The 25954-nt window shown below is 42.7% G+C and overlaps 1 protein-coding gene across 2 annotated transcripts in view; it reads left to right on the forward strand.

The window, feature by feature from the left end:
* The window catches only part of nfic (nuclear factor I/C), an 85460-nt gene extending 60734 nt beyond the window's left edge, over positions 1–24726 (forward strand). The window contains exons 11-13 of one of the 2 annotated variants that reach the window (XM_079266787.1): positions 1054–1237; positions 11568–11656; positions 24275–24726. In XM_079266787.1, coding sequence (XP_079122913.1) covers positions 1054–1237; positions 11568–11656; positions 24275–24295 — 294 coding nt within the window. In that variant the 3' untranslated portion in view covers positions 24296–24726. The remainder of the gene's footprint in view (positions 1–1053; positions 1238–11567; positions 11657–24274) is intronic. The other variant, XM_079266786.1, reaches the window with a different exon arrangement.
* The last annotated feature ends 1228 nt before the right edge of the window (positions 24727–25954 follow it).

Raw genomic sequence — 25954 nt, forward strand, 5'->3', positions numbered from 1 at the left:
CTCAGCTACTACTTCAGCTGAATAACAGCTAGCGCTTTACTGTGCAAATAATGTATGTCTTTGCAGACAGATTATTCTACTCTAGTTATGAATACAAACCAATACCAGCCAGTTGCAGTGCCGTAAGTGTAATACCAGCAACACTTTAGAACTACATATGTAGACACCAATGTGCACCATCTACTGATTTTTTGACAGAAGCTCCAACGCCACAATAAAATAAAATGACTTATGTAGGTTGACCAAAATATGTTGTTGATGTTGAACTTGAATTAGTTTGTTTACTGGTAGGACAGGTAGCTCTGGGAAATGATTCAACAAAACTAGCTTGTATGATGTGCCTGGCAAAACATGATGTTTGCCAGAAATATAAAGACATAACAAATTAATTAGCAAAATTTAAAAATGCTGAAATGTTCTGTTTCACAACCAAAAGCTGAATTTGAATTAAATTTGAGTATTCACTATCTAGATTGAGGTTAGTCTGTAAGTCAGTGTGTTACTATAAATAGTATTTTGAATATTTCATTTTTGCTGGTGGCATAAGTTGTAATTGAAAAAGCTAAACAAACAGACATGCACAGACACCAAGAAAGCGAGAGAGAAGAAACAGCTAACATACAAACTATTACATTTGCAGCACCTAATACTTGTTTTGTTTGCACTGCTGCTGCTATCACTTTCATTTCCTTAAGGATTTGCAGGTTGGTATTTATAGAACTAGTCAGACAAAGACTGGAGTTTGTGACAAGGCAGCTTCGTATGGTTCAATAGAACTCTATAAACAACCACTTAGTGTTAATGTGAGCCCAGACTGTTTTCTACATATGAGACATGCACAGTGCCACTCCCTGTTAAGTCATTCGCGGTGAACTTTGTTTATGTGAGGTGAGTTCCGAATGTGATGATGAACTGCCCCTCTAAGGCTTTTAGCTTCAGACTGCTAATGAATTGTAAAATGTTTTGGATGTATTATTTAGGACGACAAAGTAGAGCAGCATTGCGACACGTGAAATTTCACTTTATCTCTGTTTGATTGTCTGATTTTTCCAGCTGAATGGCAGCAACCAAGGGAAAGTGCCCAGTCATTACATCTCCTCTCAGATGCTGGCCCCCTCTGGACCTGCACCCTCCCTGGCTCCTCCTCCATCCTCCTTGCCCAGGCCGACTCTGCCTACAGAGTCCAAGGCCACGAGCACCTCCTCTGATGGGGGAGTAAACTCACCCACATCACCCAGTAAGTGGTCAAAACGTACTTATTTTGTCAGTGTTGATGTGTGGCATAACGCATGATGTATATGTATATTTTAAATCTTCCAACATCTTCCAATATGTTATCATTTATAGTTAAATACAAAACAGGTTGAGATACAAGTGCAGAAGAAAGATAACACAAAGGGTTTACTGGTGTAAAGGCTCCTGGGGGGTATTCCAGACTGACAGACTCCTCACTATGCAAGCACTCAACCCCAGTTTTAAACAACGATATAATGTTGTGCATTACCCTGATCTTTGTTGTTTTTGTTATAATAATAATAATAATAATACTTAAGAGTAATAATTATTTGTATTATTACTATTAGTGGCAGTAGTAGTAGTATAGTAAACACATGAAAGAGCCACTGGTGACATGTTCCCACATTGTGACGGCCAAGTGTTACTTTGTTCCTCTCAGCTCATCATAAGAAATGAGTGCAAACACGGAACTACTTCTTGTTCTTGTAATGACACAGTGACTCTGCTCATTTGGTGACGAACCTCTTAATTAAATCTTTTCTATCCTTACTGTAAGGGACTCATTTATATGGAATAAATATATTCCATAAATACAATTGTTTATACTTATATTTATATTTAGTGCAAAAATGTTCTGTGGTTATAATATGAATTTGATTTGTTTGTATTCAGCTTTGGACTTTCTTCAGTCAGTAGGCACAGGAAACTGGTTGGATTTCTATGAGTTCAACAAGTTTAAATAAATAAATGATGCCGCGTTCACTGTACTTGATAAAAAAAAGCTTGTTGAATCATAATATTATAAACTTTAAAAGAGGTCATACCAACTTATGGGAAATAAAGTAAATAGATGCAAGGAACTGTTTTTTTATAGTTTGAATAGATCAATTGAAACTGAGCGGGTTCCAATCATTTCAAATGATCCTTAACAACAATTTGTCATTACAAACCACGAAGAACTTAAACAACAATGATAAAAACAAGGATAAAATAATTAGGAAGGTTAAAACACAGCTGCCCTTCAACAACAGAACAGAATAGTGAAACATCACTGAGCTACAAACTCATCAACATATTTCATGAGTGAATAAAACCTGAAGGCCACTCTGGCTTTCAGCAGCGACACAAACATTGACAGCAGCCCCTTGCCTGAAACATTTCCCTCTGGATTTGTCCTTTAGTAAATGTACAGTTTGGTCTGTCCCACTATGAAGTTCAACAGCTGCCGCTTCTTTACTTTTTTATAACCAGCACCAAATATAAAAGCAGTTTCAGACCAACTCTTATTGCAGTTTAAAAACTAAGTTTTCAAAGTTTCCAACAACACTTCAAGTCTCTTATAGTCCAGAAAATCGTGAAAAACAGTTTCTGGTTCCTGACAAAAAAGGACATTTATTGGACACAGTAGGACTTGTTAGATCCTGGGGTACTTCTGGCCCGATACGGGGCTACTTACTGACTCAGCTTCGATGCGTGGATGTCTCGCAATCGGACTTCACTGAGCATTGGGCAGCGTTACTTTCTACCCAAGTCTCTTTTCCTCGGGTCTTTCGTACACGGACGGCAGCCTCTTTTGGCCGCCGGGGTTCTTCTTTTTGGGCTCAACGTACTCCTTTTCCGTCGAGCCCCACGTTGGGCGGCACGTGTTAGATCCTGGGGTACTTCTGGCCCGATATTGGGCTACTTACTGACTCAGCTCTCTATTAAAAGATTGTCGAGCTGGTGTTCTTGCGAGGGAACTCGCCTGGCTCTGCTAACTGCCGTTACTCCCGACGTCTACCCTGCTTCCTCCGGTCTGAGTGCACTCGGCCGAGAGGCCAGCCTGGCCCCGGGCGCTCCTACCAGTCGCGTCGGTTATGGCAGCTTCCCTCTTCTGGATCCGTGCTCTTGGTAAATGCCAGGTTAGGTTTTAACGGCTAGGATTACTTCTAAAACCGTAAGGGATTGTTAAGTGGATTCGGTCTCTAGGATAACCTTACAGAACTCAGTTGTTAGACATACAATGGATTTAACTTTTTACTGCCACGAGGAACTTTTACTACTTGAGCAAATAAATGCACTTGAGAAATTTACTTTAAATGCAGATTAGATATTTATTGCAGGTTATATTTAGTTAGTTAACAAGGGTTAAGCTACAGCTCACATAAAATGTTACTACACTTGATTCGTTACTTTAATTTTCTTCTTAGATTATACTCATTAGTTTTAGATGCCGAGACGGCTCGGTTGGAGCTGGATTTTCAATGGTGCGATGAAAAGGTTCTTTTGGCGTTGTTAGGAGCGAAGGTCCGGCCGGACCCTCGGTCCTCCTGCTCCCGCAGCGGAGTCCGTTCAACAGTCCTCAAGGCTCAGTACAAAGTCTTTCTAGGACTGCCGCGTTCCTCCGTTGTTCAGTTGTTAAAGTCGAGCAGTGGGGAGAGGAAAATCTCCATCTTTCAATCTTTGTCCACCAACAGCGGGTCTTCTTTCCGTGAACAGAGACGAAGTCCTCGAATACTTCAGTGGCGATCGTCTGTATCTTCTTCTCAGAGCGTCTGGACGGCTCGTGTAGAAATCCCAGCCTGCGTATCGCAAGCATCTCCTTTTATCCTTGATTTGGGCTGTCTGTTCCCCCCCCTCCTATTCTGAACACATGATCTTTATCCCACCCTTATGTGTGTGCTTATGTATGGAAAGTACCGGAGTTCTCCTCTTGCTTCTATGAGTCATCTCTTGCAACAGACTTTGCTGCCGCGTGTCTGTTTTTCCGACCTACGCCCAAAACATCTGTTCCTGACTCACTGTTTCTGGAAGGTTCCATATTCCCCCAAAACTCCTTTCATACACACACTTTTCACGTCTCAACTCTGTTGCACAGATCATTATTATAATCAGTTTTTACATTTGTTAAATCACTCTATGCATTAAACATTCGTTATATAATGATCATAAACCTTATCTTTCGATTACACTTTAACGATTGATTCTGAGTATATGCTTCCTGCTTTTATATCCTGACTTTCCCCTGAACGTGTATGCATGTTTTCGAGGCAGCTCTCGTGATCTCAACTCTTCTCGACAGACTGATCTTTGAAACAAAGGAGTTGACAGCCAGTCCCCCTGCAGGATTCTCCACTGACCTTTTGTTTAAAGGTGCTTTACAGCCTTCAAACCAGTTTAAACGCTTGGGTTGTAAAACCCAAAGAACAAGAGACTTCCATAAGATCTCTAATTAGTGACAGATTGTCAACAATTGACCTGTCAGGAAGACAATAATTTTGGGCCTGGTGAAGGACCTTGGCCATGACCTTCCTCACACTATTATACCACTTCATAGTCTGTAGACTGGACACCAGTTCTTCATTTCCGAAGGTGCCTGTTCTACTGCAGCTTCTTTTTCACCGTTACTTTTCCTGTCCTCTTTCTCTCTGCTTCACTTGCTTGATTTGACTTCTCTCGTGTCAGTTTTTATACTGACTTTGCTGTGTCTCTGCTGTCCCCTCACCTTCATACTGACTTTGCTGTGTCTCTGCTGTCCCCTCACCTTTACAATGACTCTGCTGTGTCTCTGCTGTCCCCTCACCTTTATACTGACTTTGCTGTGTCTCTGCTGTCCCCTCAACTTTATACTGACTTTGCTGTGTCTCTGCTGTCCCCTCACCTTTATACTGACTCTGCTGTGTCTCTGCTGTCCCCTCACCTTTATACTGACTCTGCTGTGTCTCTGCTGTCCCCTCACCTTTATACTGACTCTGCTGTGTCTCTGCTGTCACCTCACCTTCATACTGACTGCTGTGTCTCTGTTATTCCCTCATCTTTGTTCTGACTCTACTCTGTGTCTGCTGTCCCCTCACCTTAATTCTGACTCTGCTGTGTCTCTATAGTCCCCTCCCCTTTATTTTGACTGTACTCTGTCTCTGCCGTCCCCTCACCTGTATACTGTCTCTGCTGTCCCCTCAGCGTTGTGCTGACTCTAATCTTTCTCTGCTGTCCCCTCAGCTTCATTCTGCCTCTGCTGTGTCCTTGCTGTCCTTTTACCTTCATTCTGACCTTTTTCTGTTGCTTCTGTCCCCTCGTCTTTATTTTGACAATGCTGAGTCCCTGCTGTCCCCTCACTATGTTCATTCTGACGCTGCTGATTATTACAGTATGAGTTGCTATAGCAGGCAGCAGCGAGGGGGTTTGGGCTTCACAGAGCTGAGCAAAGTCACTTTAGTGGGTTTAATGCTGTCTAAAGACAATTGATGCATCTTGTCAGTAATTGCACACAACATCTCTCCAGTCATATGTCTTGGCATGTCAAATAGAACTAGAAAATGCATTTCCTGCTGAAAATGCGTTGGAATGCTGAAAGCTGAAATGAATCTCAAAAACATTGCTGAAAATAGATATCCAATTTTTTAAAAATTGCAAAAAGCTTAATAATTCAAAAAGTTGAAAGATTACAAATATGAAGTTATATCACCCCTCTCCTGAAAGAGCTGAACATTTTGATATTCGAACGGTTTTTGAAGCTTAAAAGAATTCCAGCGGTAGTGATATTTGTTGTAGTAGTAGTAGAAGTTGTAGTAGAAGTATTATTAGCAGTATAAGTATCAGTAGCATTTGAATAAGTACTAGCTGTAGCAGTAGTGATATTTCTAGTAGCAGTAGTAGTAGAAGTTGTAGTCGAAGTATTAGTAATTAGAAGAAGTAGTAGTATCAGTAGTCGTAGTAATAGCTGTAGTAGTGGTCGTAGTATTTTATATAACAGTAGTAGTAGTATAATAAGTAGTAGTAGTAGTAATAATAAAGTCAGTTTTTGAAGTAGCAGTAGTGGTAGTACTAGTAGCAGTCGTACTAATAGCTGTAGTAGTATTAGTACTGGTAGTAGCAGGAATAGCAGTATTAGCAGTTGTGGTATAAGTAATAATAGTAGTGGTAGTGGTAGTAATAGCAGTAGTGGTAGTAATAATATTTATGGTAGCAGTAATAGCAGTACCAGTTGTAGTAATAGTAGCAACAGCAAAAGTTGAAGTAGTAGTAGTAGTAATAGTAGTAGTAATACTAGAAATATTAGCAGTAGGAGTAGTTGTCGCAGTATTAGTAAGAGCATTCATTAGTTCAACAAAAAAGCCTAATTTTGAGCTAAATGTTTAAATACAGTTAATCCATGAGGCTTTTATTTTGAAAGGGTGGGACTGGGGACTGGGTGGGGGAGGGAGGGGGAGAGGAGACATAATCATAATGTTTGACACACATAAACAGAGGTTATTAAATGACAGGCTTCATCACAAGCAGTTCAGTTAGAATTCACTCTCTGGGGCTTTTATTTTGAAATTGGGTGTGGGGGAGAAGGGGAGAGGAGACAGAATCATAATGTCCGATAAACACAAACCGGTTATTAAATAACAGGCTCATCACAAGCATTTCAGTTAGGATTCATTAACAGCATTCCAACCATTATGCAGCAACTGTGGTGATGTTCGGACAAACCGTCATTGATTTATAGCCAGATTTGCATCAGGCCCATACACATGATTGGAACTTGTGTTGAACCCTATTGAGCAGATTCAAAATAGTTTTACACACATGGTTCAACATTGTCATGAAACATATCTTGTGAGTATTGTTGTGATTGGACAAAAAAATTCAGATTTATATTCTGATTTGTGTTTTACAATGCTCATTCTTGGGTTCAGCCTTCAGTGCTGGGGATAGTTTTGGCAAACTCTCCATCAGTACTTCAGCACATTGTGGATTCATAGACTGTATATAAGAAGTGGATGTAATCATCGTGACTCTTGTTTGTGGACTGCCGTTATGAAGCCTCAAGTTCGGCGATTTTTACATTGCCATCTTGGATTATGTCCGTCTTTTTGCAACCGGTGATCGGAAGTTACAATATTTGAAATGCAGAGGAGTGACGTAGCGACGCCTTATACGGCTTTGGTTGTGGCAGCGACCTTTCAATTACAGTAAGCCCGCCCTAAAGCACCATAATGGACCATCATTTTAGAAATGAACATCATGCTGTATTGAAGACTTAAAACTAAAGCGATTGAGACCATAAACTCATGTTTACAATGTTTATTACTGAGATGATAAATCAAGTGAGAAGTAGAATTATTTTCTGATTGACTTCCATACAATCGGGCTTCTTTGTGTAACCGGAGGAGTCGCCCCCTGCTGGTCAATAGAGATAATGCAAGTGTTAAGACACTTTCCCTTTGGTTTCACTCGGCAGAACCGGAGGTTGCCAACCGGCTGGATCACACTCCTCCTCTGCAACAGTCTCTCATAAAAGGCCACAGTCCCATCCCTCATTTCTTAATTTAGCAGTGTATGTGTGTATCTTCCCCTGTTGCTTCTCCAGCCCAAAGAAATAGGACAAAGAAATTGTTTCAACATTGAAACTGTAGCTCTACAAGAGCCTGCTTGCTCTCTCTTGGAGAAAAAAGCAAAATCTCTCTGTATTTCAGCCACGTCTTGTCTCTGTTCTATAGTGTTTTGCTCCATGACAAAAAAAACACAAAAACTATCACCAACAAAGAAAACACTTTTTAACAATAAACTGCAGAGAAACACCAACCACTCATCCCACCAAAACACCAAGACTGAGTGAGCACAGCCGTGACACGGGAAAACCTAGAGAAACCTGTGCTCTTACTGCTCCCTTAGTGAGCCTGAAACAGACTTGGCCTGACACGCTCTCACCAAATGTGACAAATATAAAAACATTAGGGAAATATATATATTTTTAAATGCATTCAAGAGCCAAAGATTTTCTACCGCTCTCAGGTGAAGAAAAATGGCCAGTTCTATTGAGGGAGGACCCTAAGGATTGCTTGCCATAAACTGAGGAACAGTGAGAGACAGTGACAGTAGACTGCATTTTGTTATTGTTGTTGGTTGTTAGATTTCTGTTTCCTGTAATATTCCAACCAATGCTTGAATTTAATTGATCTTATTGATTTGATATACATTTCACCATTTCAATAGCTTTGGCACTTGACAGGTAGTCAGGGAGAGAGATGACGATCGGGGTGGAAGATCCAGCAGCTCAGAAGGGAGGAAGTGGAGGTGTAGAGGGGGTTGGAGGAGGTGTAGAGTGGGTTTGAGGAGGTGGAGGTGAGGATCGAGTTAGAGGAGGTGGAGGAAGAGAGGGTGTTAGAGCAGGTGGAGTTGAAGAAGGGGTTAGAGCAGGTGAAGATAGAGGAGGTGGAGATGAAGAGGGAGTTTGGAGATGAAGAGGGAGTTAGAGGAGGTGGAGATGAAGAGGGGGTAAGATGAGGTGGAGCTATAGTTGAGAGCAGTGCTGATGGTGTCGGTATTTTTTCATCTTATAACAACATCTCATGATGTTGTTATGATTAGAAAAAGAGATATTATGCCAGGCAGGCTTTTGATGCCTTAGAGGAGAAAAACACAGAATAATAAATGTTTATAATTCTCCCGACAAATCTCCAACAATCTGTTTATTTAAAATACTTTATTATCAGTAGGTTATACAATTGTATTATGTGGGGACTTTAACACAGTTACTGAAAAAAAAGACAAACGTAGTAAGAAGTACTTTAAATGGAGTCCAGAGGGCAAATCTTTAAAACAAGTGAAGAAACTAAATTAATAGATGTACTGTAAGGTATGTAGATATGTAAACCCTTCAGGGTATGAATTCACCAGGTTTGATTTAAAAAACAAAACCCATATAAACTGAATTTATGTATCGTCACACTTCAAAGCAATAAACTATAGAACTGTATTAAATGACTCCTCAGATCAACTCTTAGTAAAAACAACTGTGTCTTCTGGAACCTCAGCTAACAGAGGTTTCTGGAAGCTAAATACTCAATAGGAGAACAAAAGAAGACTAGATAGATAAGGGGTTTGAGGAGGTGGAGATGCAGAGGGGGTTGGAGGAGGTGGAGTTGAAGAGGGGGTTAGAGGAGGTGGAGTTGAAGAGGGGGTTAGAGGAGGTGGCGATGCAGAGGGGGTTAGAGGAGGTGGCGATGCAGAGGGGGTTAGAGGAGGTGGAGTTGAAGAGGGGGTTAGAGGAGGTGGAGATGCAGAGGGGGTTAGAGGAGGTGGAGTTGAAGAGGGGGTTAGAGGAGGTGGAGATGCAGAGGGGGTTAGAGGAGGTGGCGATGCAGAGGGGGTTAGAGGAGGTGGAGTTGAAGAGGGGGTTAGAGGAGGTGGCGATGCAGAGGGGGTTAGAGGAGGTGGAGATGAAGAGGGGGTTAGAGGAGGTGGAGATGCAGAGGGGGTTAGAGGAGGTGGAGATGCAGAGGGGGTTAGAGGAGGTGGAGTTGAAGAGGGGGTTAGAGGAGGTGGAGATGCAGAGGGGGTTAGAGGAGGTGGAGATGCAGAGGGGGTTAGAGGAGGTGGAGGTGAAGATGGGGTTAGAGGAGGTGGAGGTGAAGAGGGGTTTAGAGGAGGTGGAGTTGCAGAGGGGTTTAGAGGAGGTGGAGATGCAGAGGGGGTTAGAGGAGGTGGAGATGCAGAGGGGGTTAGAGGAGGTGGAGGTGCAGAGGGGGTTAGAGGAGGTGGAGTTGAAGAGGGGGTTAGAGGAGGTGGAGATGAAGAGGGGGTTAGAGGAGGTGGAGATGCAGAGGGGGTTAGAGGAGGTGGAGTTGAAGAGGGGGTTAGAGGAGGTGGAGATGAAGAGGGGGTTAGAGGAGGTGGAGATGCAGAGGGGGTTAGAGGAGGTGGAGATGCAGAGGGGGTTAGAGGAGGTGGAGTTGAAGAGGGGGTTAGAGGAGGTGGAGATGCAGAGGGGGTTAGAGGAGGTGGAGATGCAGAGGGGGTTAGAGGAGGTGGAGTTGAAGAGGGGGTTAGAGGAGGTGGAGATGAAGAGGGGGTTAGAGGAGGTGGAGATGCAGAGGGGGTTAGAGGAGGTGGAGATGCAGAGGGGGTTAGAGGAGGTGGAGATGCAGAGGGGGTTAGAGGAGGTGGAGGTGAAGATGGGGTTAGAGGAGGTGGAGGTGAAGAGGGGTTTAGAGGAGGTGGAGTTGCAGAGGGGTTTAGAGGAGGTGGAGATGCAGAGGGGGTTAGAGGAGGTGGAGATGCAGAGGGGGTTAGAGGAGGTGGAGATGCAGAGGGGGTTAGAGGAGGTGGAGGTGAAGATGGGGTTAGAGGAGGTGGAGGTGAAGAGGGGTTTAGAGGAGGTGGATAAGGGGTTAGAGGAGTTGGAGGTGAATATCATGTTAGAAGAGGTTGAGGTGAAGAGGGGGTTAGAGGAGGTGGAGTTGAAGAGGGGGTTAGAGGAGGTGGAGATGAAGAGGGGGTAAGATAAGGTGGAGGTGAAGATGGGGTTAGAGGAGGTGGATAAGGGGTTAGAGGACTTGGAGGTGAATATCATGTTCGAAGAGGTTGAGGTGAAGAGGGGGTTAGAGGGGGTTAGAGGAGGTTAAGGTGAAGAGGTTGTTAGAGGAGGTGGAGGTGAAGAGAGGGCTTAGAGGAGGTGGAGGTCAAGGGGGGTTAGTGGAGGTGGAGGTGAAGAGACGGCTCGAGGAGGTGGAGGTAAGGATGGGATTAGAGGAGGTGGAGATGAAAAGGTTGAGGAGGTGGAGGTGAAGAGAGGGCTGGTGGAGGTGGTGGTGGTCTGATGTTAATACTCAGGTAGTGATGTCTGATCAAAAGACAGTGATTTCTTACTGTGAGTTCACAGTTGAAGGTTAATGAACCAAACAACATACTCTTCCTGGTCGTTTCCACACAAACTTTAAACACTGATGAATCCAACTGTGGACATGTCTCTTCCAGTGCTTGGTTCTCCATAAACAGGGTTTAGCAAGTCAAGAAGCGTTGTAGGTTTGTGGTTTGCTTTGCTGAATGTATTGTAATCCTTTATTTTTTTCTATAATCTGTATTTTTATAGAATTGGTTGTCCTGCTCCATAAAAAGTGATAGTTGCTCTTGTATTTGTTATAGCTGTCCATAGTGGGGTGTGATACTTGACTTTTTATTGTCCAAATCGCATCCAGAATCAGCAACTGAGCCAGGGGTCCAGAATTTGTCCCCAAATAGACAACAGAGGAAACAATGAACACACATGACATGATATTCTGCTAAATTCCTGCAGTAGAAGTGGGTTAATATTACCAGGTGTTGGACATTTTGCCAGTTCCACAATCTGGAATACCTCTCAGGTCAGGTGTAAACATATCAGCTGGGTGGAGTTTGACTTCCTGTCTGCAATAGACAGACAATAAAGACAGGGTTGGCCAGTTTGATGCTGTTCACTGTTGTAGCTGCTTATTGATATGGACAGATTTCATTTGAAGTAGGCTACTGCCTTTTGCAATTTAATAAGCGACATGGCATTATGAGAGACAGTATGAGACTGATGTTGTTAACGCAAACACCCTCAGCATACTCGGCCCCTGGGACACCCCCTGCCAATCGCACCTCCTTCGTTGGAGTCACCCCTCAAGACCCAGGTGGACTCTACCAAGCCCAGGTTAGTATGGTTCGTTTGACAATGTTAAACTCAATTTAGAAGAGATTCAAATCTCCAACCCAGATTATTGGAGGGTTAAGAGCTCCAGAATCTGCAACGAAAACGAATCAGTGGCCGCTTACTCGTAATAGTATCTCGTCAGGCAAATAGTGGCAGAAGATGCTTCTATATGCTGAGGTTTGGATGTATCCTTCTCTGAGACCTCTGCCATTCCCAACATAGATAAGAGGTCAATAGAAAATTAATAAACAAATCGAATTGACTTTGTGGTGCTCAACAAGCCGAGAACGGCCGTGCTCACAATAATTTTTTATCATGCCGTTATCTCAAGATCACAAGTTGATTAAATTGTGATGAGATAACAAGAAAACCAACTCATTATATGGAGAAAACCAAAGGTCGTCTCAACCTATTACTTCTCGTGTTTATCAGAGATCAGGAGTACAATGCCAGCATGTTTAGATGACTGAGGTCAAGCCGTCTCCATGGTTAAATCAGCTGACACTAAGGTAGTAGTGCACTCATCTAGTGACATTAATGGGAAATGCATTCAAGCGGTTCAGATTGAGCTGAAAAGTATAATATAATATGTTTCTATTCATTCTATGAAGCTGACAGCTAGCGGCAGACTTCACAAAAGTTGTACACAAAATACATATGTAAAACAAATAAGATTAATTTGATTTTGTTTACAAGAAGTATAACACACATTACCTGTGTCCCTTATCAATAAACAAGAAGATACCACTAAAATGTGAGGGAAATACTTTTAATCTTTTAGTTTTGGGCCCCTGGGGGAAGAAATTTGAGTTGCAGACATCTCTGACTACATACAGAATGTATTTTGTACTTACCCTTTGTGAACACCTTGTATTGAAAACAGGAAGTAGTCACATGTATACGCTAACCTCTAACCGTTACCGCTAACCGTTGCTAGCTGTCAGCTCGCATAGAGACTTTTTAAGACCATTCCACAGTAAAGGAAAACGTTCCAAATGTCAGTCAGCTGATTTGATTGTGGAGATGCGAGTGACATCTCTATGCATGCTGGCGTTGTACTCTGATAAACATTATAAGAGGAAACCATCTTTTGTTTTACTGAGGAAATTAGATAATTAACTTTTGATCTTGAGATAACAGAATTCAAAAATAATGGCGAGCACAGCTGTTCTCGGCTTCCATACATAGTGATCATTTTAATATCAGTTACTTTGTCTACGGAGGATGTATCCACTCTAGACTGCGAGCTGTCCTTTCAATTTTGTTTTGCTTTCCTCTAAAAGTTGCATCTTTGAACTCTTTCTTGAATCTACTGACACCCTCTGGTATTAGTTGTATGATTGCTTTCAATAAAAAACTCAGTGCTCTGTGGTTTTTGTGGTACTCTGACGAGGATCACATTTGACAGAATCTCGTAATAAAACTTGTAATCTATCTGACAATAAAACATTGGTGGGAAAATGAACACTGACAGGGAATCTAAAACTATGAGTGTCTCAGATGTGTGCGCTGTGAATTGAGTCTGTAATGGTCAGGCAGTGGTGAGGTGTGTGAGTGGCTCAGTGTCAGGAATGAGGCTATTGCAGCAGGGTGGTAGAGAAGTGGCAGTAGGTATACAGTAAAAATGGCAGGTTCAAAGGGAGGTGTGTGTTTGTATGTGTGTGTGTATATTAGGGGTGGGAATCGCCAGAGAGCTCGCGATACGATATTATCGCGATGCTTGGGTCACGATACGATATTATCACGATACATCACGATACTGCGATATATCACGATACTATAGTGATAACATATATTGCGATTTATTACTTTTTTCAACTTCAAATGATGTCCCCAAAGGAAAACTGTGTCAACATGTTTTATCTAATAAGATAAAGTTTTCAGTCTGTTCATCTCACTTCAATCATTTTTATTGCAGCAGAATAGGATTATCAAGCAGACAGACTGACCAACAATGTCATAAATGTTGCATGAACCTGACAAACTGAACTGTTTGTATTACTACATAGTCCAACCTAACTAAATGCAAACGTGTCGACTCAGTATATGAACTATAACTTATATAAGTAGGATATGAGAGTTATATAACTCAGTATAACTTGCGATGCGTGGACGTCGAGGACAGAGAGACAGTTATGCGCTGCACTCTCCCCATGAGCCGGCTACTGTTGGCAGATTTAACCCCATTGTGAGGCCAGATCTCTCTATATTTGTTTTGATCAACTTCCTACCAATCACGCTGACCCAGGACCTTTGCTGACCTCACCAGAAAATAACTCAGCACCATCTAGTGGACTGAAAAACTAATTGATTTGATTTTTCTGAAATAAAAGATCGATACTTGGCGTCCATGTATCGATATAATATCGCCACGCAAAATATCGCAATACTATGCTGTATCGATTTTTTCCCCCACCCCGAGTGTATATACATAGATATAAAACACGTTAGACAACGTAAGCATACATGATGACACAGAAACGTATTGTGATTGCAGCAATTTTGTTATTCCTGGACAAATAGCAGACGTCTTCGATTTGTGGCAACCCAGGAAACTCAGAGACAATGGCTATGCAACAAAAAGTGTCCTTCAATAGGGTAAAGGGGGATGGGGTTAAAGTTAACAAAAGATTCCTTCCGGTTGGGGTCTTTGGCTATTCAGTCTACACCCAGTGGGATTCAGTTCCTCCGTCCTGTGTAGGTAGAGCAGAGGAGAGAAGTGAGCCTGCTGGATTACCACCCGTTTCATGCAACTTGTCTCAAGTGGTTCAGGATATCCTCCTTGTCTTCTGCCCAGTCTGTCTGCCACTGCTGCTTCCCAGCTCTGTGCTCTGTGCTCACTCTAATCACCTGATGGGCTGCAGGTGTGACCAATGCCACGTGCCTAGTGGCTGCAGCACCTGAACTGGATAATATACTCCCTCTATCACCTCCCCCAACCTGAGCTTGGGGATCCGCCCCGTGTTGGGTCTGCTCGGCTTTTCCCCCTGGTTTGTCACAGTTTGTAAGAACCGTTCATTCAGTCTCATTCAGCGAGCGTGTCTCCACTCAAGACATTGGTTTCCGCTCATTTATTGGTTGTCCAGCTTCCCTTGTTTCGAGTGACTGCTCCACAGTAGTAGTGAGTGGGATGGGAACATGACGCCGGGTTGCCAATGCCCCCAGCTTTCCACTCTCAGCAATCACATCAGCCAGCCATAGCAGGGGAACCCGGGTCCAGGATGCCTACTTCAAGCAAACCTCAGCAAGTTGCCCTTGCTGGGGCACCTGGCAGCGGGATTCCAGTGCCTCCTGCTGCCTAGATCCAGCAACCTAAGCCACTTTCTCCAGTGGGGTGTTCTGCAACAGAGACGCCAGGTTCCTCTGTCTCCATCAGGCCTCACAGCTCATGTCAGCTGGAGGCACTGGGATGCTAGCACCCAGCTCTCCTCCACAGCCCTGACAGCAGCTAGTTCCTCCCATACTTTATGATGGTCTTCCCTCTCAACCTATTTATCCCAGCAGGCTATGATCAACATCATCCCGTAAACCTCAAGTTCTCCTCTTCCTGGGCAATCCAATGCATCATTCCCCAAGGGCAAACCTTTAGTTATCCCCTGCTATTAATCACTTCCTCCTACACATCACTCTGAAACGCTATCTCACTGGACCGTTCAAGTTGCGCTAAACTCTGTTTCTGGCTCAACCGTCTCGCGTACAGGAACAGGATTATTATCTCCTAAAATGATCAAGCAACAGACCCTCACAAATTGGTTCCCGATGCAGCTCCCTCTGTTAGTTTTGGGGGGGTTTGTGTTAAATCAGATCCCGGAGCTCGCAAGTGAATGCCAAGTCGTTTTCTCTTCGGTCTACGAAATCTACCCAATAGTAGTCACAGCCACAAATGGACTTGCTGGACCACAAATGGTCCAGCAAGTCCATCTCTTTACTCTCGACAACCTCGCAGTTGTTTACCTTATCATCAAAGGACGCTGCAATGCCCCATCCATCATGCAGATCACGCTCTGTCTAATCCGGCACTCTTATTACACAGCAGTACCTTCTCCACGCAGCTCAAGTCCGGGCCACTCCAACGCCATCATTTTTCTCATTTCTTAATCCAGAAGTTCAGAAGTTCAACTGTCTTGGAGACAGTGGTGGGCCGTCAGAGCCAGCAAGGCCTTCTCTGCTGGCCTAGACAAAATCACAAAGTTATAGCTATTTTATAATTTAATTATTTTTCATAAATAGCTTTAAGTAGTGCTTTTATCCAATCAGAGTTTGCCCCTATGCTGTCTCTTAAGTAAAACATATCTGCCTTCAGAACTACAAGTGAATTGATTTGCAGTTTAAGTAAATGGGCACGATATTGTTGCTTGTCATAGTCTTCAACCAATCAGACTTTTAGTTTGACATGTTGGACGTGTTCTTTGACATGCCAGAGCCTTCTAGCTGGCCTACAAGTACGTCATCTTTAATGTGCGACTTGATTAGTCAGTGGGCTAGTGGGACTGTTGCTCGCAGAACTTTGTAGCAGTAGAAGTTAAAGTTTAAAGATAAGCAAGAAGTTTTTACGTGACATTACATTGTTTGCGTTTTGGCATGTTTGGCGGTGACAATTCTACTATCTACTGCATTAATACGTATTCAAGAAAAACAACTGGGTAGGCTCGACTGTCATCACTAGCATCCATGGCAATCGAGAAGGACCTCTTGCTGGAACTAAAATGCACCGATGTACAACCGTGTCATTGTAATCAAAGAAAGGAGGATGGACTTTGTCTTTAAATAGTGAACAGCAGCTTTGGTAAGTAAACTGCTTCTTTTTTTTTCTTTTTTACATCTGAAGTAGTGTTACTACTGTGTTCATTTTTCTATTGTGTCTTTTTTATGATATGGTTAATATTGTTCCCTCTGATGTGAATAATATTTGAATGGCCCGTGCCCTTGAGTGTGTGGTGGAATGCGTGTTTTAGCACTGCAGTTTTGCTGGAATGTGCAGAGGCCTGTTGAATCATGTTATTTGGGTTTTATGTTATTCTACCTGCTTTGTTGGCATATAAATATATGTGAATGTTTCTTGTGAGTTTGTTCTTGTCATTGTGTTTATTACATCGATTTTGACTATATGCATTACCAGTTAATGACTAAGCATCCCGTCATGCGTCATTCGTCATGTATCTGCACTCTGCAGTTAGTGTATGTGTAGCCCTCAAAAGGAGCGTGTTTGGGTTATCAGCATTTAAGAAACTGAATTCTTGACATCAACAGAATTATTAACGTATGTAACAATTATTAATGATTATTAATAACAACGGGGCACCACCCTGCGAACAGGGACCAATAACCAAACAATAAAACTAAGTCTCATAATTAGTGGCCACTCGTAATGTCAATAGTCGGGTGCGACTACACATTCGAAGTGACAGTGAAGGTTTAAGTTCGTACACAAGGCTACTTACATACAGTTTTATTACACACATATGCACAAGTAATCACAGACGACTGCTCCTTAAAGTATAACAGAGTTTATTAAATCAAAATAGTAAATGATCAAATCAATTAATATTGCAACCAACAACGCTATCATACAATTTTATATGCCTAATATCTAAACAAATGAATAAAATGGATGAGGATGTATGTATGTAAGTATGTGTGTGTGTGTGGGTGAGGATGTATGTATGCAAGTATGTGTGTGTGTGTGAGTATGTGTGGAGCCTTATTGAACTTCAGCTAAGCGACCACCAGATGGCGGAGTCGAGTGACTCTGACAAAATGGCGGAGAGGTTGCTGTACGTAATCACGTGTGCCGATGCATCGCGTGAGTTGGGACAATAGGGGGCAACGGGGTTACCCAGGGGCTGCTGACTATGTGTATGTGAGTTAGGAGAGAGAGGGAACGAAGAGTGAGAGTTTTCACCCACAATCCGGAGCTCTATGTGTATGCAAGTTACGGAAACCAGGAGAAATAAAAGGGCAGAGAGAGGAATCAGAGTTTCTGTGTGCGGTGTAGTGAGTGTGAGGGTCGCAGATCGTATCTTGCACAAGCTGCCGTTGTCGCTTCGCGAACTGACGACACTTGTGCACGATAGTCGCGTTTCCACACTTCACTCACAGAATCGATTCAAGGAAATAGAGCAAGAAACAAAATTAAATCAAATAATCCCCAAATAAACAGATCTCTATCGCTGCGGTGAGATGAGCGTTTATGTTTCTTATCACATCTCTCAAGTAATAATACACAAACTCTGAATCTACCAGTAGTGACGGGTCTAATGCAGACAGTTACAGCAGTTGAATACACAAGCGGGGCTTCGGGTCCGCGATGGATTACGCAATACCTTGATATCGCGCGACAGTAACTTCTCACAACAAAATAGGGGAACATCAACACATAAATGAAATGACCTGAATTAAACTTAAGTTAATTTAAGCTAAGCTATGCCCAGATACCATGAACCTTACTTTTAGATGCTTCGGAGCAAGGGAAAAGTGTTCGTGGGGAAGTTGTCCTTTTTCCTCGTCAGGAAGGGGCGCAGGGGGAGCTTGCTGGTCGGAGCCGAAGCCGGCTTTCCAGCCGGCTTCGGGCCGTCGTGGCGTGGGCTCGATCTGGAGCGAAACGCAGGTCCGATCTGTACTCGCTGCAGAGAGGACAAGTTAACTTCGGCTGAGACGACGTGGTCCGTCCGTCTCCCCGGGAATCATCGGTCAGGAGAGGATTAGACGTCTTCCTGCCGGAGTGTGCACACAAAAAGAAAAAGAAGCGGAGACGGGTCGTGGGAGGGATTCGTCTCGGCGGGGTAAGGGAGCCTTACTCAGTATTGAACACGGCTGTTTCGTCCAGCGAAATGGCTCGTGTCCTGTCAGGGTTTGAGGAGGGGAGAAGGCCGTTGCTTCCTCGTGGCCAGCGTTGCTAGCGTGACGCTGGAGGGGAAAGCTGAATCTTCTGTGGCCTGGACGGGGGTCCGAGCGAAGAGAGCGTTTATGTGCTCCCTAGCTCGACTGAGGTCGAAGGGAAAAAGCGTTGAGATGTGAGTTGCTGGCAGTTTTGTAGAACAGTGGTTGAACCACAGGGGTCCTGGTGCTGTCTTGGCTCTCGGCCAATGAGATTGCGGCGGTGCATTCAGGTGACTTCAGGAACCATAGTTTTTGGGGGGGGAAAATTCACACCCTAATGTGAAATTCCTTCAGAGGAGGTTTGCTCTCATCAAACCACAATCAGGATGAAACCTTTGCTTGCAAAAGGGAAGGCCTGATTCTCTTTGTTCACAGCACATGTTGAAGCCATATGGTCAGACCCCAACACAGTGTTATGTGAATATGCAGTTTTTACACAAAAAAAATAATAACCCGTAGCTGTGGCATCATAATGAGGTTATTAAAGTTAAACTTAAAAAACTTTAACTTTATTAGAGTCGTCATTATACGTTTTTTACATATACATGAAATGTGACCTCTGCATTTAATCCATCCCTAGCATATTGGGAGCAGTGGGCTGCTGATAAGCAGAAGTGGGCTCAGAGGTAGTTCCACTGTAGTAGGACAGCACTGAAGGCCCAGGTATAAAATACACGGCCCGCCACTGCTTGGAGACACCCATCCTACATTGGTTCCTCCATATTCTACACTGTAGTTCAACTTGTAAATCCTGAACTCCATTCTTGATAACCTTTCTCCCTCATCATTTCATTCAACTGGTCATCTTGGAAGAGTTCCCACCACTTCCTCGACTACACCATAATCTTCCCGTGGTTCAATCTTGTCCCATGACTTTTTTTTAGTCGGATAAGCTTCTAATCGAACTCTTATACGGTAGCCCGAGCCTGGCCTCCAGCCGTCCTAACTGTCTAACCTAATCCATACATTCTCACCCACCTCGCCTCAGATATTCCAAGTCCATTACTTAAACCCATGCCTTACCCTTGCATTGTAGGGTTTAGACAAATTGCTACCCCCACTACATTCGCTCAGATCTCAACTCAGCTCAATATAGTCTCAAGTAACCTTGGTTTTTTTGGGTTCGTTGTGTCCAGGTGCTTTAGAGTAGTCCCTATTGAAGCTCTCCACAACGCATTTGGCTATAAGCGGATGTACGACATGAAGTTCAAGCTTCTCATATCAATCATGTTTTCCTTTAATTCATCTGTAAAATGCTTCTATTTGATGGTGTAGTCCTTGCTAGTGAAATGTATGTTTCTTTTGATGAGTGAAACATGTAAAAATAAATGGGAGTGGGAATTATATTTCAAATAACAGCTTGCAAAATCAAACAGTACAAAGAAGCTTCACCACGTTGCAATGGACAGTTTTCTGAACGCTGACGGTGCTTTCTGGTTCATTGCATGTCACACTCAGATGGGTCCAAAAGTTTTGGTCGTAATTTGTTTCAGACTGAAGGATATCAGTTTGAGGCATGGCAGAGGCAATGCCTGCCTGGTGAGTGGTAGCACAACAATGGAAAGAGCAATTTACTCAAAATGATCCATCTGCGCTGCTCTGATGTTTGAAAAATACCGCAAAAAATAGCTGTAGTACACACAGGCATTTGCTGTTTATAGTGTGTTGTTGGGAACGAAAAGGAAAGTTTGAGTTATCAGCATCTAAGAAAACTAAATTAATGACATCAATAGAATTATTAATGTCAGTAAGATTATTCACGATTATTAATAATAACGGGGCACCACCCTGCGAACAGGGACCAATAACCAAACTATAAACTAAGTCTCATAATTAGTATTCACTCACAGTGGCGGCTGGTGGAAAATGTTCTAGGTAGGGCCATCCTATCAATTTCAGCAAACATCACAGTATGATTTAATGCAAAAAAAATGTAAGTATCAAACACTCATTATTACTTGGCAGTTAAATATTTAACATGTATTCCAACACGAAAACAATCAGTAAATAACACTGATATAATATAACATGTTCATTTATTGAGATGCCCCTATGGACCTTGTTATAGGAGGTAAAGATCAGGAGAAGTAAACATGAAGTGCAATTATGAATACTGATGTTAAATTAAGCTATGATGAGTTTTCACTGTTAATTTAACATCTCTATTACATGTTGATGCCTCCATGACCAAGTTAAGCAGATGAGACTGAGGACAGCTATGTAGAAGAAAAGATGTTCACTTTGTCTAATATGTTGACAGAGTTCTCCATGTGTGTCCTGGTGTTCTCATGTTTCCTTACCTCCTCATCCCTCACTCCTGTAACTGTCCGTGCTGGATCTGTCCCCGTTGTTTTAAAAAGCTAAATAAATGATTACCATTACGTCATCCAGCTAGCCAAACCTGTCTGGTGTTCAGCTAGTACAGAAGCTTTGCATGTACTGCTTCCCTTTCCCGCGAGTCTGCTGTCTGATTGTGAGGTCAGGCTGATCTGATATCAGCTCTTTGGCTGCAGAATCTCCGCCAAAGTTCTCCTCTCAAACGGGGGTTGGAGGAGGAGTGCTCACGCTGGCGCGGGCGCCTGTAGAGACTTCTCCTGACGAGAACGCGCAGCTATGGGCCAGATCGTTCTGGCCCCAAGCTGAATCTATTTGAGGGCGCTGATTGGCTCAATTGTATGTCACTCATTTATATCTTGAATCAGCAATTGGCTAAACTGCTTCATAGACCCGTCTCTTTTGGGCCAAAACGATCAGGCCCCCCAAGCTGCGCGTTCTCAGAGTGTCGTGCACACAGACAGAGAGCACGAGCAGACGAGCACACAGGCTGAGAGGACGAGCAGGAAAAGCATATATTTTGCGCAGATATCATATTTTACACACATTACTGGGTACATTCCAGAGTTCAAAAACACAAATATTGACAATTTGTATAATTTATGATTATTATAAAAAACAATTTTTTTTTTTTTTGTGTGGCTCATGGTGGGGCCATGCCCCATGGCCCTCTATTGACCAGCCGCCACTGTTCACTCACAATGTCAACAGTCAAAGTACTATTACACATTCAGAGTGAAAGTGAAGGTGAGCAACAGACCACATATCCAGCTGTTATCACAATGCACATGCACAAAGTAATCACAGACAGCTGCTCTTTAAAGTATAACACAGTTATAACGATACAGTAACTTGAGCAACACAAACAAGTTCTTAATGAACACAATAACCTAAATCTAGCCCAGACACCGTAAGTAGCCTTACTATGAGGTGATTTCGTGGTTGAAGATGTGGTCCTTCTGAGTTTATCGGTGGAACTCAGGCAGCGCGGCTCCGTGCGGCACAATAGATTCTCTCGGTAGCAGAGAATTTCTTCGGATCAGTAAGGGAATTCCCGTCCTCATGGCTGGCACAAAGTCGACTTGGTTAGAAAGAGAATCTGTCCTTTTTCTCTGAAGAATCCGTTTCCTTCACTTCTGCAGGCAAATTGTCCTCTTTTAAGGATGCGGAACCAAAACAAATACAAATCTATTCGTCCAGCGAATGTAAAACTGTTAAACCTAGGATTTTCTTTTAAGGACAGCAACGTTGTGTGTGTGCTCCCTTGTCGACCGAGATCGAGGTATTAGCATAGAGATGGGGGAGCAAGGCTGTTTTATGGAAACGGGCTGAACCACAGTGGTCCTGGGGTGTCTGTGGCCCTCGGCCAATTAGATCGCAGTGTTAATATTTTATTGCTATCGCATCTAAACATTCCTCTTATCACAAATCCAAATCAAGCTCCAGGTTGCTCTGCAAACAGGAAGGCCTGATTTCTTTGTCTCAAAGCACATGGGCGAGGCACATGGTCAGATCCCAACAGTGTCATTTCGGGTTAGCCACTGTGTTCCCCATCAGTTAATTTGGTCTGCAACTGATTGAAGCTAATCAGGAAAGTTCTATGTTCTTTTAAAATGTTCCACAAAGTCGGTCAGCACCAATCAGTGAAATATGATCTTTATTTGTATTATCAATAGCTTCACAGTCTGTAAGAAGTCATAAAAGATGTACAAGCACAGCTCAGCACAGCTTTTCTATCCTTACGGCAGTGGTTCTCAACTGGTCTGCCTGCGGGACCCACCATCACCCCTTAATGACAAGCCGGGACCCACGACCCAAATTATATATATATATATATATATATATATATATATATATATATATATATATATATATATATATATAATTTGGGTATATCTATATTCAAGAAGTCTAGTAACGTCTCTGTGTAGTAAACTGTCAAATCAAATATAGAAAGAACACATCAATTATATTTCAACATATCTTCAATTATATCTTCTCATTTTTCAAATTTAACTGGATGGATTACAAATAATACATAGAAATACATGAATAAATGTTCTTCACATTTCAATTAAAATAACGGCTGGATTAAAGAATAAATTACGTAACACAATTCATTTTAGATAAATTATGTTCACTGAATTGCCCTGCAGCTTTAAACTCAGTTCATTCAGGGTGAAGTGAAAAAGCCAGGATATTATATTTTTCTCATCTTCTAAAAAGAGAAATTAGAGTTGGAAGAATTCACCTCTATGAGTCTGTCCAGTCAGAGTCTAATGACTGTGGTCTCTCTGGTCATTTTCTCTTTTGGAAATCGTCTCATGATTTGACTTTCACAACTCTCACTTCAACAGTCCTGCTCTGCTGTCTATATCCTCGTCTCTCCCCGTGTGTCACGGTGTGTGTACATCTCACTCAAGTCAGGAAACTCGTCAGAATACCCATATTTGATTGGATGAGCTGCATCATGTGATGTGATTCACAACGCATTGGTCAGTGTTTTTCCTGCACCGCTGAAGAAGTGCCGTAAATGCTGGAAAAATTCCGGTGCATAAAAAATGCCCTTCAAAATAAAATCACAATTCTTTTTTTTTTTGTCAGGCGACCCACTGAAAACGGGGCCGCGACCCACCAGTTGAGAATCACTGCTTTACGGCACTTGTTCAGCGATCCAGGAAACACACCGACCAATTACATGCGTTGTAAATCACATCACGTGATGCTAATCAGCCAATAAAATACGTGTATTCCGACAACTTTCCCGACTCGAGTGAGACAAGTAAAGAGAATGAAGAGTAGGAGAATTACGTGAGTCAGAGAAGTTATTTCACATGCTTGTCTTCAAAAAGAGAAAAGTGTTCAGAGAGACCAGCGAGACCAGAGTCTTTAACCAAGAATAGACTTTTATGTTAATTTATCCCACAGGCAGTTTAAAACCAGTATGTCTCAAATGTTCAGAGACCGTGGCGATTATTAAAAGCAGTAATGTGAAGTGCCACTACGAGACAAACATACCCACTCACATCTGAAATAAAATCACAGATAATAAACAATCTAAGAGCCCAATGTGATCAGAATCCTAACACATGAATTCACTGTCCAACCCAACGATGATGTTAACAGAGAGGAATAGTTATTATAGAACAATAATTAACTTTTTTATTTGACATCAGTTGTTTACCACATACAAACGTTAATACAACTGTTGGCTACTTCAATATATATGGGACTAAATCACAGCGCAAGTTTGACATTATTGTGAACTTTGCATGAGGAAATTCTCTCGAAATGGACCCCTGATTTACTGTGTTGATTACCAATGTTAGGATGTATGTACTTGTGTGTGTGAAGTGTGCAGGCTGAAGTTAAACATTTCTCATCTTGTCTTTGTCTCTGTTCCAGTCTTGGTATCTGGGCAACTGAGTGACCTGTGGAGGAAAGGGGATTGTCAAAGCAGCACTGCCCTGGAGGAAAGGAAACGATGCTGTCATGACATTACCAGAGGAAAAATATATTCATCTTTGTAGAAGTATAACATGTGGTCATACATATATATAAATATACAGTGTAATATATTTGTACATCTGTATGTACCCAGAAGAGACATTCCGTGTTCCTGGAATGGATGTCAGCCTTTAGCCCTCTAACCTGGGTCTCTCCAATCCAGTGCAAGGCCTCCTCCCTGGGACAGACCTCATACCCCCTCAACACCCAGAAGCCCCTCTCCGCTACAGGTGCTGCTTATAATATATATGCAAATAAGCCTCTCTTTTTTCTGAACTCATTAGAAAGAGAGATCCTGTTGTATGTAATGTTTCTTTGCACTTTTTAACATGTTGAGTTGAAACAGCAGTTTTTTTTCTCTCTTCCCACCAAAACACAGATGCTTTGTCTTTTTTATTGACAATCATCAGCCTAAAACCATTACGGTGCTTTGCTATGCTCATGTGTTTAAGACTGTTTGAATATGCTTTTGTATCATAAATCAAAGCGTAACAGTGAGCTATATTTTATGCCTGCTCAAACACATCATCATTTTGTCATGACAGTATTGTTTGGAGGAGACATGCACCTGCCTCTGAAACCTGGACCATGTGGCAGCATTAGACTGGCTGCTGATCTCAATGTGTTTGAAACTGTAGCATAGTGTGTGTGTGTGTGTGTCTGTGTGTCAGATTGTGAGTATGGTTCCTACATTTACACCCTCATCCCTGCTCTGTTTTAAGATTATTTCTAGATTTGGTTTGTGTCTCAGAGAGCACAGTGACAGGTTAGTCCTGGTCGGAAGGTAAATTAGAAATAGATACAGCAGGCACAAGGATTAAGTCCATGATGTGGCATGTTAGCAAGCTGGCAGGCTGTGGTGGGTTTCTCTTGTGCATGTTGATGGTTATGGTTCTGACTGACTTGAAGTTTCATGTTCAGCTCCAGAATGGTCTAGAAGCAACCCGACTTCATCAGTCTGCAGCAGTAGGGTTTGTGTTGGAGTGAACAGAAGGACAGGTTAGCCACAGTGATATGGTTGGTTTCAAGTCCAACCTCGATGGTTTATCACCGGCAGCAAGGAACAAGTCAAGCATTTCAAACAACAAGTTTGCTTGCTTTTCTATGTACAACCAGTCCAATCAGATGGAATGGCAAGCCAATTTGCGTTATTCACATGAATTCAACCGCTGGAGTGTTTCCATGGTCCAAAGACGTTATACTCCATGATTTGGTCACTTGCATTCCCTGTGCAAACAGTAGGGGAGAAGTCACGACATTATTTTATAGCAGTGGTCCCACAGGTGTCCTCCATCTACCTGGAATGATAAAATGTCTTCCAAGGGCCAAACCAAAGTTCAAATGCACTAATTCCCACCATGTCTGAGCAGTGGACCTGATGTACATCCAGGAAAAAGTATGGGCAACATGGGGCATGGGGTGACTGTGGCTTAGTGGTCGAGCAGGGTTGTCCTCAATCAGAGGATTGGCAATTTTGGTGTCCTTGGGCAAGACACTTACCCACAAGTTGCTCCCGTAGCTGTGCCTACGGTGTGTGGATGTTAGTTAGTCCTGCTGGGCACCTTGCATGGTAGCCCC

The sequence above is a fragment of the Melanostigma gelatinosum genome (assembly GCF_949748355.1).
Source record: "Melanostigma gelatinosum genome assembly, chromosome: 4".
Taxonomy (NCBI): Eukaryota; Metazoa; Chordata; class Actinopteri; order Perciformes; family Zoarcidae; genus Melanostigma; species Melanostigma gelatinosum.